Source organism: Podarcis bocagei, assembly GCF_964188305.1.
Source record: "Podarcis bocagei genome assembly, chromosome: 8".
NCBI classification, from domain to species: Eukaryota; Metazoa; Chordata; class Lepidosauria; order Squamata; family Lacertidae; genus Podarcis; species Podarcis bocagei.
Genome location: NC_138133.1, coordinates 38,725,492 through 38,740,289, shown reverse-complemented (window position 1 = coordinate 38,740,289; position 14,798 = coordinate 38,725,492). Strand labels below are relative to the sequence as shown.

Genomic DNA, 14,798 nt, shown 5'->3' with positions numbered 1-14,798 from the left:
GATATCCCAGATGCTTTTAGATGGGGCAGCTAAATGTTCTCAATGTCCAGAGACAGTTGTCAGGTGCTGGGGACAAACTGGGGTGGGTGGATGATGTCTTCATGCGGTCCTGAGACACCTCTGCACTGCCACTGCCGAAAACAGAATTTGGACTAGGTGGAAAGTTGGCCCAATCCAATCTTAAGTGCATTTTGGATAAAGCATATACAAACGCAATCTACAAATTTTATTAGTGGCAAATATAATTTATCTTCATAAAACTCTTGGCATAAATGCATTAATAATTTTCCACCATCAAATCTTGGAAATCTAATCACGTAAAGCCTGCTAAATAAAGAGCTGCAAAGATGAGCCACTTGAGGCTTCAGTGAGAGGCAACAAATAAATTGAAAACATAATAAGACTTCTTAAAGAGATCACACCCACTTAAGTTTTGCACTGTTTGAGCATGAACATTGTTTAATTATAACCCAAACAATTTAGGATGCTGAAACTCACTATTAGTGGTTTCCTGCCCACACAAGGGTCCTTCTGTGCTTTGTAAGAGATTTTCTTTTTAACTGGTAACTGCCCCCACAGTACTCCTCAAATCAGTTCAGAATAAGCAAAGCAGTTTCTGCATCCCCTTCCTTGAAACCTGAAAGCCTCTCAAGTTATTCCCAGCCAAATTGACCCCTGGTGTACCTCTGGATTTCAGGAGAACTGAGAAAACTACATTACATAATTGCTCCTGATGCTTGGATTCCTACCACAGTAGTATCAAGCCCTAAAAGGGTGTGAGGGGGAAAACAACACACAGAGAACAGATCTCTCCTTCCCACAACCAGTAAACTGGTGGGTAGTTGGGGACTTATAAATAGGTAATGTCAGATGCTGTTGCGGTTGCTTGAGAGTAACCAGGCAGGACTCCGACCTGTGTTTTACAGGCTTTATTTTGGTGCAAACTATTTACAGTGAAGAGCCCCAAAGTTCATGTCTGGCTCAATCGCTAGCAGAATCTAGGAGTGGTCTGTTTTTGTACCTCCCCCAACATAAAAGTTTCGTCACGCCAAGCCTTTTCCGCCCCTCCCTGCACTTCAAACTACTGCGCATGATTGGGGATGGCAGGGGTGTGCTTCCCTCCTCTCTGGCTTGCTCAGGCGCGGTGTTAAGACTCTCTCTAACATCCTCTGGTCCTTGCACCTCTTCTCCACTGGAAGCTGGGCTTTCCTCCTCGCCTGAAGAGGAACTGCTTTGCAAGATTTTCGGAGGCTCCCTGTAACACAACTCCCCCTCTATCTCTCACCTCTGAGCCGATGGCAGTTCCCTGACAGGTAAGATAGAGCTGGAGTGAAGTTCTTTTCTGAATCAGATTAAAATCCAAGCCAGAAAAGAACATGAGGGTTACAATTCTCATCTCATATTTGAGGTGAGCATTTTGAGTTGCCAAGGAGTTATAAAATTCAGAGACATCTCTAGCAGTAATAGTTTTACACTGGTGCACTTTTGCACAGGAAAGGTCCCAGAATATGCCTTGAGGAACGTAATTTGGCTTAATGTATGAATAAAAATTGGTTTGCAGACATGGGCTCCTAGCCATGGCCATGACCCTAAATGCTATTGCAAGCATGCTTAAGGTAATGGCCTGCCCAGTTGAATTGAAGTATTTTCTTTGAATATGCTCTGCTGCATTACAGTCTGTGTTTGAGTGTCTTCTTAGTTTAGTTTGAAAAACTGAAGGCTGTTGTTTGAGAACATAAGTCTAAAGCCCACCTCAGGCGTGCAGAACCTTGGACATGCACAGCTCTTCATTGCAATGTCTAGAAAGATAATTTAAATTGACTTAATGTTTTATAAGACTACCAGGAAATTAAAGCTACTTCTGTAATGATGTGCATAGAAACCAGTCTTCAGAATCTATTCACAACAGAAATGGAAGGTTGTGTGTCTTAAGATTTCAATTGATGTTACTGTATTTTGTATGCTGTATACCACATTGCTGAATTGTTATGATAGCATGGTTTATTTAATATATAAAAGGCAAGGCTGTTTTTAAACAAAAATGCATTCATCTTCTATGACAACAGATCAAAATAAAATTTTCTACTCTTCCCAATCACGCTTTCAATTTAGATATATTCATACAAAAGTAGTCATAAATAGAAATATAAGCATTAACCTCATAGATACTAATTATAGGTTAATGTGGAAAACTGAACCACAGGAGATAAGAGTTCCTCATGTATTCACATACTGTAGATTCACTGAGCACATGAAGTCATCACCCACATTAGAAAGTCAATGCTGCTATATGCAATGAAGTTCACTATCCTTCTCCTCAAAACAATAGATGTCTGAAACTTTCATAGCCTGGGTTTCCTCCTATTCTGAAGCTATGCAGATGCCTACTCACGGTACTCTTTATTTCCTGTAATGTAAAACCTAGCCATGCTAGATACAGGTATTTAATTTAGCAAAAATTATTTGGCTCTCCATACAGGTTCAGTCAGTGCACATCTCCAAAAAGTCTTATGAAAGGTATTGCTGATTGACAGAAAATTTGGTTGTTAACAGAATGTACCTATGGATGCTGTGTAGACACACTGTGCTTATATCTATTTTGTGCTTACTCCTAAAATAAATAAATAATAACTGCTATGAGAGGAGAAAATGGGTAGAAAGAAAGAATAAATGATATCAAAGGGTAGCCATATTGTATACAAACACAGGGCCATATTCAACTAACTTTTACACATAGTAGACCTACTGAAATTAATGATCATTTGGTCCATAAATTTCAATGGGTCTACTCTGAGCAAAGTTAGTTGACCAAAAGTTAGCTGATGAAACAATCTCCCTGCATGCTATTGTAGGGTTCTCCCAACCCTCCAAAGCAGTGGGGGGTGGGGAGAAGGGGAGGGCCTGTTGCACTAGTGGGAGCCTTTGCACTGGGTTCTGTTAGCACACAGGGTTAGTTGATTCCGCTCTACAATATCTACCTATTCCCTTAAGGAAGTAGGTGTGCATGTTATATGAGTTTTCAAGTCATGTTTAGTAGGGAATTTGAAGAGACTTTCACTTGCATAGCACAGGGACAGTAAAGGATAATGCACAAAACAAATGTTAACTGTAGTTACTTTTGTAATCCCCCCCCCAAACACTTAGCTTTTGCTTGGATTAATATTTTCTGGTGACAAAATATTAATTATACAAAATATACCCGGTGGCCACACCAACAACATGTGCCCTTTGCCCTGGGAGGCATGGGGGCTCCCATCTCTGTCTTTTACATGCTGATGAAGACATTTTTATTACCAGAAGGCTTTTCCTTGCAGAGGACTTGAGGTTTCGTTTAACTGTGATGTTTTATCTGCAGCTCTTGCCTCTGTGGCATTTTTGGTTTCATTTTGGTTTTATTTTGAGCTGCCCTGCATAGCGTACAAGCACTAGAAGGGCAGAACACATATTTATATACAAATAAAGAAGTAAACAAAAGTCTGACTCGTCACCCACCTAAAGGATAGTTTGCCGTGTAGACACAGAGCAAATGCAGAGCTGTTTGCATCAGTGAGTCATCCATTAAAAGCCACGGCCACAGAGCGTGCAAAACAGAGATAAGATGAGTTCCAAGGGCTGCTGCCTGCCGGACAGAGAGAAGAGGAAAGAGTAATACTGAAAAGCTACTTTCATAAGAGAAATTGTGAGTAAAAGTTAAAACCCTCACAACTACTGAATAGAAGCAGTGAGATATGGTACTTAAAGGCATACAATAATGTTTCATCTTGTGGCTAAGGAAATCGGCAACTGCATATTTGATAGAGGCCATTTTGAGCTTACCACACTCAAATACAACAGAAAGTGTAAGTTCAGATCTACTGGGGGAGGGAAGGCCCACACTGCAACTTACATTTAGTAAAGAGAATCACCCCCCACCATACATCTTGGAATTCGTTGAAATTCCAGAAAATGGAATCCCCTGGATGTAAAGACAGAAGGAAGATTGTTCCAGAAGCTTCTGCTAGTGCTTGGAAGAGGTGCCTCCACCAACATTTTCAGCTGAATGTTGCATGTGCCCCCACGTCTCTTACTTTGCAGTGTTCATTTCGAAAGAAGCAATTTCTTAGGAGCTGCATGGCAAGCTTTATTTCTTTGCTGAGGTTATTATCATCCTAGTAGAACAAAAAGAAATAAAGAAAGTGATTTAGCATCAATATCTAACCAGAAACTGCTTTATATGACATATATAGCACCTTTTGCTTCTGGACTTATTTTACCACACTGGAATTGCACCTGACCACCTTGCTTTCTAAGATGCTGGCATTCTAACTGTCTGTGGAAAAGATTATTGAATTTCAATAAGCTCATCTAACGCAGAAGAAGCATTTCAGCTCTACTGAACATAAAGGAAGAGCGATACAATATGGAATCCATAATGGAAGCTACGTTTTCAAACACAGCAAATTCACTGGATGGCAATAAAAGGGTTTGCTCTCAAAAGCGCAATGGAAAGGAACGAAAGTAAGGTGATAAACTGGGTAGGGGAAAGGACAAACAGCAACTTTCAAAAGGGCTCAACAAAAGTCTGCTCTTGCTCTTCTCTTTACATGTAATAAAAATGTAAGAATGTTATCAAGCAGACCACACTGGGGGATTTGTAGTGCCACATCACAATCTTGGATTTGCATGAGATCAGGGTGGGGTGGGGGAGAAAAAGTGAAGACAGGTTGTTTAACAAAAGTGGCAATGGGGTGGGAGCTAAAAGGGAGAGACAATGAAAAGGATAAAGCATAAAACATTAATAGAATTTTGAGTAAAATGGACATGAAGGAAACTGAGAGGAAAATGGTGGCGTTAAACAATGGCAGAAGCTTGAATAAAGTACCTTCATTGTACGAAGGCACTATTGTATTTATTAAATTTCTATACCACCCATCATCCAAGGATCAAAGACTAGTTTACAATATAAAACCATGAAAAGACATAACAAACAAAAACAATAACTCCCCCACACCAGTTTAAAAGGCCACAGATTGTTTAATTAACCAAAGGCCTGGGCGAAGACGGATGTTTTCTCTTGGAACCTAAAGATATGTAGTCCCCAAATAAGCTTCATGGCCGAGTGTAGATTTGAACTCAAGATTCTCTGATCCCAGACCAACACACTAACCACTATGCCACACACTCTTTCTTAAGCCCCAAACACATTTACTCAGGAGTAAACCCCAATTACCACAGTGGGGTTTACTTGTGTGTAGACATGCACTGGACTGTGCTCTGCAACATCAGTAGGAGAAACTCCAAACTTTTAATATCAATTTTGCTAATTTTCTTTTTTAATTACCTTTTTCCTAGGGACTGCTTTTCCAGGCCTCAAGGAGTCTAGGTTCAGTTGTGCATGAATGTGCTTTATCTGTTCCAAGCAGGTTTCTATTAGGTTGCCTGTAATGAACAATGCACTCTATCAACAAACCTGCCTACACTAAAATACAGTGGTTACTCGGATTACAAACACCTTGGATTACAAACACTTTGGGTTACAAACTCTGTTAACCCAGAAGCAGTACCTTAGGTCAGTGTTTCCCAAACGTTTTTGGGCAACGGCACACCTGTGTACTAAAAAAAAATCTCGCGGCACACCACCATTAAAGCCCCGCCCCGTGACGTCAGCGCGCAGCGTCACGCCGGGAGGGACGCACAAAAGTGCAAGTTTTTTCCCTCGGCAGCTCCTCTCAGCTGCGCTCAATCCGCCTCGGAGCGCAGGAGCGATGCCTCTCTCTGGCTCTCCCTCCGCGCAGGCTGAGGGAGGGAGGGAGGTGCGCGTGTGACCCGTCTCTGCTGGGAGACCAAACCCAGCGAGGCAGAGTCGCGCGGAGGTGCCCAGGCAGCGCTGCCGGCTGTGAGGAGGAGCGCCAGGCAGCAACAGGAGGCGCGGCCTCTCCTCGCCGCCCCCGCCCCGCCTCTCGCCGCCCGCCTCGCCCGCCTCCCTCCAGGCATCTCGCGGCACACCAGCCGGTGTCTCACGGCACACTCGTGTGCCGGGGAACACCGGTTGGGAAACACTGCCTTAGGTTACAAACTTTGCATCAGGATGAGAACAGAAACTGTGCGCCGGCAGCACGGCAGCAGCGGGAGCACCCATTAGCGAAAGCGTGCCTCAGGTTAAGAACAATTTCAGGTTAAGAACGGACCTCCGGAATGAATTAAGTTTGTAACCCGAGGTACCACTGTACTTGCACAATGTGGAAGTATCAGACATTCTATCAGTAACCAACGAGTCACATTTTCTATTTTATTTTATATTGATGGAAGTGCATTATATTATTTCTAGAACAACAACAACAACAAAATGTGTTCAGGTGACATACTGCATGCAAAATGACAAGCTTAAGTACCCAAAGCCTAATTAACATTTGAAGTTACTACATTTGAATTTAACTAAGCAATCAGTCCCCCTAATAGCAGACTCTAGGGAGGCATCATCATTCTCAGGGCATCCTGGCATTTGCAGATGGGTGGGAGAGAGAGTTAAAAAAACAAATAAAAATGGGGAGCCCCTCCCTAGTCCACAAAAGGAAACTAGACCAATGAGGAATGAGCATGCTCAGGGGCCAGCAGGAACTGTAGACTGTCCAGCGGAAAACTGTTTGCTATAGCCCCTAACAGCTTATAGCATCTCAGAGAAAGGTATGGCTAGCTTGCTGGATAAACCCTGTTACTTTGGGAGGATTTCAACCGGCAGTTAATATGTCTCACCATTTTACAATTAGCTCATAGTTTAAAGAGTGTGTCTTCAATGTACAATTATTTCTTTTCCACGGATTCAACTGACCAGGACACAATGGTAGGATGAGAACCTATGCAACTCAGGCTCAAACCATTCACATCTTCAGCCCTGACATGCAAGTTTTGGGACTTGTTGTTTTTTTACCACACATCTGGAAAAGGATTATTAAGTAAATTGCTTTGGTTCTGTAAATATGGATGTTATTGTTCCGTATGATTTTTCTTTTTAGAGACACTATGTAACATTTTGCTGGCTGTTCCTTAAACATGCTATCCTTATCAAATATTTAACCATACAAAAATGACAAGATCATTACTAGTGGGGTGCCACAGGGTTCTGTCTTGGGCCCGGTCTTATTCAACATCTTTATCAACGACTTGGATGATGGACTCAAGGGAATCCTGATCAAATTTGCAGATGACACCGAACTGGGAGGGGTGGCTAACACCCCAGAGGACAGAATCACACTTCAAAACGACCTTGACAGATTAGAGAACTGGGCCAAAACAAACAAGATGAACTTTAACATGGAGAAATGTAAAGTATTGCACTTGGGCCAAAAAAATGAGAGGCACAAATACAAGATGGGGGACATCTGGCTTGAGAGCAGTACATGTGAAAAGGATCTAGGAGTCTTGGTTGACCACAAACTTGACATGAGCCAACAGTGTGATGCGGCAGCTAAAAAAGCCAATGCAATTCTGGGCTGCACCAATAGGAGTATAGCATCTAGATCAAGGGAAGTAATAGTGCCACTGTATTCTGCTCTGGTCAGACCTCACCTGGAGTATTGTGTCCAGTTCTGGGCACCACAGTTCAAGAAGGACACTGACAAACTGGAACGTGTCCAGAGGAGGGCAACCAAAATGGTCAAAGGCCTGGAAACGATGCCTTATGAGGAACGGCTAAGGGAGCTGGGCATGTTTAGCCTGGAGAAGAGGAGGTTAAGGGGTGATATGATAGCCATGTTCAAATATATAAAAGGATGTCACATAGAGGAGGGAGAAAGGTTGTTTTCGGCTGCTCCAGAGAAGCAGACACAGAGCAATGGATCCAAACTACAAGAAAGAAGATTCCACCTAAACATTAGGAAGAAATTCCTGACAGTAAGAGCTGTTTGACAGTGGAATTTGCTGCCAAGGAGTGTGGTGGAGTCTCCTTCTTTGGAGGTCTTTAAGCAGAGGCTTGACAACCATATGTCAGGAGTGCTCTGATGGTGTTTCCTGCTTGGCAGGGGGTTGGACTCGATGGCCCTTGTGGTCTATTCCAACTCTATGATTCTATGATTCTAATTATCAGCAGGTACGCTGCTCAGTGTTAGGTTTCATACACAGTGGAGTGAGGAGATAGTCGCAGTGTGTAATATTTTTTTTTACCAATTCCTCAATGCAGCCTCCTGTAAAGCTCCTTTGGCAGGTGGGGAGACCCTCCAGGACATGGGGAGGTGGTACAGGGGATCAGTGAAAACCATCTTCCACCCCCCCCCCTTTCCTCCATTGGGGAGCTCTGCTGGGTCCTGGTTCTCTCTGTGAAGTGAAGGAACCCATCCATCTGCAGAGGCACAAGTTTGGAACCAACCCACAAAGAATACCAATAACTGCTTTTATTTTGTTCTTATTTGCTCACTTGCAAGCAAGAGGAATGGCAACCCTCTCAGGTTGCTCAGGCATCAATAAATACTAGATCTTCCTGCCTGAACCTTAACATTGGTGCCACGGGAGACCTTTAAAATGGTTCTCCAAGTTTCTGAAGTAAACAGAGTGCTAAAATACATGCCGACATCAACCTTGTGTTTTCCCACCTAGACTGTACTGTCTAAATGCAAGGTTCTCCACAAGGGATTTACTCCGAGGCTCTCATAGATTCAAGGGCATTCAAAATGCACTGCTTGGCTATGGTGTGTCTATAAACAGGTTATTCAGGGCCAGGAGAAGATAATGAACACTTAGAATTACAAATATGGATACGTTTTAGACATACAGAAACACAAAAGACACCAACGTGCATTAATTCAGAACTTCTAAAAATACCCGTCATTGAACCAGAACCACTTAGAATCATAGAATCATAGAATCATAGAATCATAGAGTTGGAAGAGACCACGAGGGCCATCGAGTCCAACCCCCTGCCAAGCAGGAAACACCATCAGAGCACTCCTGACATATGGTTGTCAAGCCTCTGCTTAAAGACTTCCAAAGAAGGAGACTCCACCACACTCCTTGGCAGCAAATTCCACTGTCGAACAGCTCTTACTGTCAGGAAGTTCTTCCTAATGTTTAGGTGGAATCTTCTTTCTTGTAGTTTGGAGCCATTGCTCCGTGTCCGCTTCTCTGGAGCAGCAGAAAACAACCTTTCTCCCTCCTCTATGTGACATCCTTTTATATATTTGAACATGGCTATCATATCACCCCTTAACCTCCTCTTCTCCAGGCTAAACATGCCCAGCTCCCTTAGCCGTTCCTCATAAGGCATCGTTTCCAGGCCTTTGACCATTTTGGTTGCCCTCCTCTGGACACGTTCCAGTTTGTCAGTGTCCTTCTTGAATTGTGGTGCCCAGAACTGGACACAGTACTCCAGATGTGGTCTCACCAGAGCAGAATACAGTGGCACTATTACTTCCCTTGATCTAGATGCTATACTCCTATTGATGCAGCCCAGAATTGCATTGGCTTTTTTAGCTGCCGCGTCACACTGTTGGCTCATGTCAAGTTTGTGGTCAACCAAGACTCCTAGATCCTTTTCACATGTACTGCTCTCAAGCCAGGTGTCACCCATCTTGTATTTGTGCCTCTCATTTTTTTTGCCCAAGTGTAATACTTTACATTTCTCCCTGTTAAAATTCATCTTGTTTGTTTTTGCCCAGTTCTCTAATCTGTCAAGGTCGTTTTGAAGTGTGATCCTGTCCTCTGGGGTGTTAGCCACCCCTCCCAGTTTGGTGTCATCTGCAAATTTGATCAGGATGCCCTTGAGTCCATCATCCAAGTCGTTGATAAAGATGTTGAATAAGACCGGGCCCAAGACAGAACCCTGTGGCACCCCACTAGTCACTCTTCTCCAGGATGAAGAGGAACCATTGATGAGCACCCTTTGGGTTCGGTCAGTCAGCCAGTTACAAATCCACTGAGTGGTAGCATAGTCAAGACCGCATTTTACCAGCTTCTTTACAAGAATATCATGGGGCACCTTGTCAAATGCCTTGCTGAAATCAAGGTAGGCTACATCCACTGCGTTCCCTTCATCTACCAGGCTTGTAATTCTGTCAAAAAACGAGATCAGGTTAGTCTGACATGACTTATTTTTCAGAAATCCATGCTGACTATTGGTGATCACAGCATTCCTTTCTAGGTGCTCACAGACTGTTTGCTTAATGATCTGCTCCAGAATCTTCCCTGCTATTGATGTCAGACTGACTGGGCGGTAATTATTTGGGTCCTCTCTTTTCCCCTTTTTGAAAATAGGGACAACATTTGCCCTCCTCCAGTCTGCTGGGACTTCGCCTGTTCTCCAGGAATTCTCAAAGATGACTGCCAGTGGTTCTGAGATCACATCTGCCAGTTCTTTTAATACTCTTGGATGCAGTTCATCTGGCCCTGGAGACTTGAATACATCTAAACTAGCCAAATATTCTTGTACTATCTCCTTAGTTATTCTGGGCTGTGTTTCCTTTGCTGAATCATTTGCTCCAAATTCTTCAGGTCGGGCATTGTTTTCTTTATCGGAGAAGACTGAGGCAAAGAAGGCATTGAGGAGTTCAGCCCTTTCTGTGTCCCCTGTTTGCATTTCACCATCTTCTCCTCTGAGTGACCCCACTGTTTCTTTGTTCTTCCTTTTGCTACGAACATACCCATAAAAGCCTTTTTTGTTGCTTTTAACCTCTCTAGCAAGCCTGAGTTCATTCTGTGCTTTAGCTTTTCTGACTTTGTGTCTACACGTGCTGGCTATTTGTTTGAATTCCTCTTTGGTGGTTTCCCCCCTTTTCCATTTTTTGTACACATCCTTTTTTAATCTTAATTTAGTTAAAAGTTCTTTAGATAGCCACCCTGGCTTCTTTAGGCACCTTCCATGTTTCCGTCTCAATGGTATTGCCTGACGTTGTGCTTTTACTATCTCCCTCTTAACAAACTCCCAGCCATCATGAACTCCCTTTCCTTTTAGTATTGCTGTCCATGGGATCTCACCCAGCACTTCCCTAAGTTTTATGAAGTCGGCTTTCTTAAAGTCAAGAAATTGAGTCCTAGTATGCTTGGCTGCTCCTTTCCGCTGTATAGTAAACTTCAGAATAGCATGATCACTCGCGCCTAATGATCCTTCCACATCTACCCCACTAACCAAGTCATCAACATTGGTTAGGACCAGATCTAAAACGGCTGTTCCTCTTGTTGCTTCTCCCACTTTCTGGACAATGAAGTTGTCTGCAAGGCCAGTGAGGAATCTGTTTGACCTTATGCTCTTGGCTGAGTTTGACGTCCAACAAATATCCGGGTAATTGAAGTCCCCCATTACTACTATCTCCCTTCCTTTTGCATGCTTGGCCATCTGTTCCAGGAAGGCATCATCTATGTCCTCCGTTTGGCTTGGGGATCTATAGTAAACTCCCACAATGAGGTCTCTGTTATTCTTCTCTCCCTTAATTTTGACCCAAATGCTCTCACTTTGGCTTTGAGGTTCTAAATCTTGGATCTCATCACAGGTATACACATCCCTGACATATAACGCCACTCCTCCTCCTTTCTTGTCTGGTCTGTTTCTCTGAAATAGATTGTATCCCCCCATTATTACATTCCAATCGTGGGACTTATCCCACCAGGTTTCAGTGATGCCTATTATGTCATATTTAGTTTGCTGTACCAAGAGCTCAAGCTCATCTTGTTTATTTCCCATGCTTTGTGCATTAGTGTACAGACATTGAAGTCCATTAATCATTCCCCCGTGTCTCTTATTTAAGGATTTTTTCCTCCCACCACTAGGTCCGCGTGCTGTATGCTCCATTTGGTCTATGACATTTGGATGATCATCTTCATTAATTGATAGACTCCTACCTTCAGGAGCACTGTCTCCCTCCCCCACATTAGTCAGTTTAAAGCCCTCCTGATGAGGTTTCTGAGATTTTTGGCAAAAACATTTCTCCCAACCGTTGTGAGGTGCAGCCCATCACTTGCCAGAAGTCCATCTTCAAGAAACTGCAGTCCGTGATCTAAGAATCCAAACCGTTCCTGTTTACACCATTTGCGAAGCCAGCTGTTCACTTCCACTATTTTCCCCTCTCTCCCTGGGCCACGTCGTTCAACTGGGAGGACAGATGAGATGACAATTTGTGCATTTAGTTGCTTCAATTTCCTGCCGAGAGCCTCGTAGTCTCTTTTGATCTTCTGGAGGCTATTGCTTGCAGTGTCATTGGTTCCCACATGAACCAAGAGGAAGGGGTATTTGTCAGTGGGTTTTATGATTCCTTGCAGTCGTTCAGTTACATCTTGGATCTTAGCCCCGGGGAGACAGCACACTTCCCGAGACATCTTGTCAGGCCCACAGATCACTGCTTCTGTTCCCCTCAGTAGGGAATCCCCTATCACCACTACACGCCTCCTCTTGGGTTTGGTCGGGGTTCTTCCGTGAGCTGTCCGTTCCAAGGTCGCCTGCACATTCCCTGAGGACTGACTTTGCTGCTCGTCTTCATATACCTGATCGACTGTAATGAGGGAGAGATCCTCAAATGGAGTCTGCTCTTCATCTTCCATGCTAGGGGAGAGGACCTCAAAGCGATTGTGTATTTCTAAACAATCAGAGTGAACCCTGGGCCTCCTACTTCTTTGAGTCACGTTTCTCCATATATCTGGCTCCTTTGTTGGTGAACTATCCTCCTTCTCAGGGGAGTCCCCTGTCTCCTCCTTGGTGGGGACGGTGTGCTCTGTTGCTTCCAAGAAGAGCTCCAGCTCTCTAATTCTTTGGAGCGTAGCTACACGTTCCTCCAGTTGCTGGACTTTGTCTTTTAAAAGGGCAATCAACATGCAATTGCTGCACGTAAAGCTGCCTGCAACCTTTGGCAAGATGGCAAACATTGCGCAGGAATCGCAGGCGACTGCAGCTGTTCCCTCCCCTTCCATCTTAAGATCGTGTCGTTGGGGGTGCCTACAGAGGTCCTCCATCATAAAAAGCTTGAAGACAGGACAAATAACTTCCCCCACAAAAAAAAAAACCTAGGTCTCCCCCAACAAACGTTTGAGACTAGCTCCCCTAAATCTAAAAGATGGGTATAACTGCGCGCGCCGCTAGTCGCGCGCCGCTGCCCTGCAAACTCTGATAAGCTCCTCCCACAGCTAATCCCCTGCCTCAACAGAAACCCTGCCCCCTCTGACCTTTACACAGGGAAAACAGCTAATCAGCCACAAAGAAACACACAAGAAAACCCTTTTTGCTCCTTCTTCAACTGCTGCCCTGCAAACTCTGATAAGCTCCTCCCACAGCTAATCCCCTGCCTCAACAGAAACCCTGCCCCCTCTGACCTTTACACAGGGAAAACAGCTAATCAGCCACAAAGAAACACACAAGAAAACCCTTTTTGCTCCTTCTTCAACTGCTGCCCTGCAAACTCTGATAAGCTCCTCCCACAGCTAATCCCCTGCCTCAACAGAAACCCTGCCCCCTCTGACCTTTACACAGGGAAAACAGCTAATCAGCCACAAAGAAACACACAAGAAAACCCTTTTTGCTCCTTCTTCAACTGCTGCCCTGCAAACTCTTGAGCAGATATGTCTGTTTAATGGTACCTATAAATGCATGACAAAATGAAAGCCAACTGTTGTGGTGCCATTTCTCTAGTAATGCCCATAACCAGCAAATTCTAATGTTGACTGCGATCCTGCTCTTGGTTTTGCATGTCACCGAAAGTAGACCTGGGAACACTTGTTTTAAATAAGATGTGTAAGGCTGTTTTGGCATTCCCTACACAGTAAGGACAACCTCAGTGTGTGTTATAGCAAGGCAGCTCACCTTCCAAAGCACATTTCTGGGCACTTTTACTGACAGCCAAAAGGGGAAGCAAAGCACTGGCAGCAACTCGCTTCAGCACATCCTGAGAGGATTTTCCTTCATAGCTCTACCAAAAAAAGCAACATTGATTACCACATAGAAAATTTAGAGAACATATCCTGCAGGAAATTGCACGTTAAATGTCTGCAAATTCCATTTACATATTTACTTACCTGTTTTCTAGACTGTCCTTCATCACACATAAAATGCATTCAGTACAACATAATAAAATTTAAGTCTCAATGAAACTTAGCAGCACAGGAACCCTCCCCCCAAAAAACCCAAAATGCCTCAGGTGGAATCTACACACATATAAAAAAACATTCTGAAAATGCTTTTTTTTAAAAAAAAGGTTTTAAAAATACACTGAATTTTCCATAATGCTCACCATCGCCATCTAGTGTCACAGTTGAAACACACTTAAAATGTTTTATTTGCAGCTGTATAGCAGAGTCCTCAGTGTTGTCTGGAATCAGGCACAATTTGATGGCCTTCTTCCAATCCACTGGCTGGGCAGGAGGGTGTCACTGAATCCTTCCCTGCCCCACACTTCCCCCCTGGAGCGTATCCACAGCAGCTTCTCTCTTGGCAAGGGATACTCCCCATCTTACAGTCCGCACCAAGAGAAAAATGGTCTGGAGGAAATGGCTGAAGTACTCCTTCTTGCCTTTAGTACCCTCTCTCTTTATAGGAGTTCATTAACATTCTAACATGTGGCCCTTCAGCTGCCGCATCTAGTTTGCCCCTTGGCAATATCTGCAAATTAACCCAATACTTCTACAGAAGTGATTGGATTGACAGGTTCCTCCTATTTTAAGTGGCCATCCTTTTTATTCCTGCTGATAACCAGTAAGTGGAAAAGTGATGATGAGTTATCTTTTTGTCATGACACTTATCAAATCTTCAATGTAGATGATTTCAAACTATTGTTCTCCTTCTCTAGATGTGAACCTCAGGCCCTCTTTGGTCTCCTTTGTTCAATATACCTGGCTCTTACATCAGTTCCTGC

At 43.7% G+C, this 14,798-nt stretch overlaps 1 protein-coding gene across 3 annotated transcripts in view; it reads right to left on the bottom strand.

Moving 5' to 3' along the window:
- RTTN (rotatin) overlaps positions 1–14,798 on the bottom strand; it is a 107,789-nt gene that overhangs the window by 8,993 nt on the left and 83,998 nt on the right. For all 3 annotated transcript variants that reach the window (XM_081205516.1, XM_081205517.1, XM_081205515.1), the window contains exons 41-44: positions 13,751–13,856; positions 5,321–5,418; positions 4,068–4,148; positions 3,493–3,619 (exon numbers count right to left, since the gene is read on the bottom strand). In XM_081205516.1, coding sequence (XP_081061642.1) covers positions 3,493–3,619; positions 4,068–4,148; positions 5,321–5,418; positions 13,751–13,856 — 412 coding nt within the window. The remainder of the gene's footprint in view (positions 1–3,492; positions 3,620–4,067; positions 4,149–5,320; positions 5,419–13,750; positions 13,857–14,798) is intronic.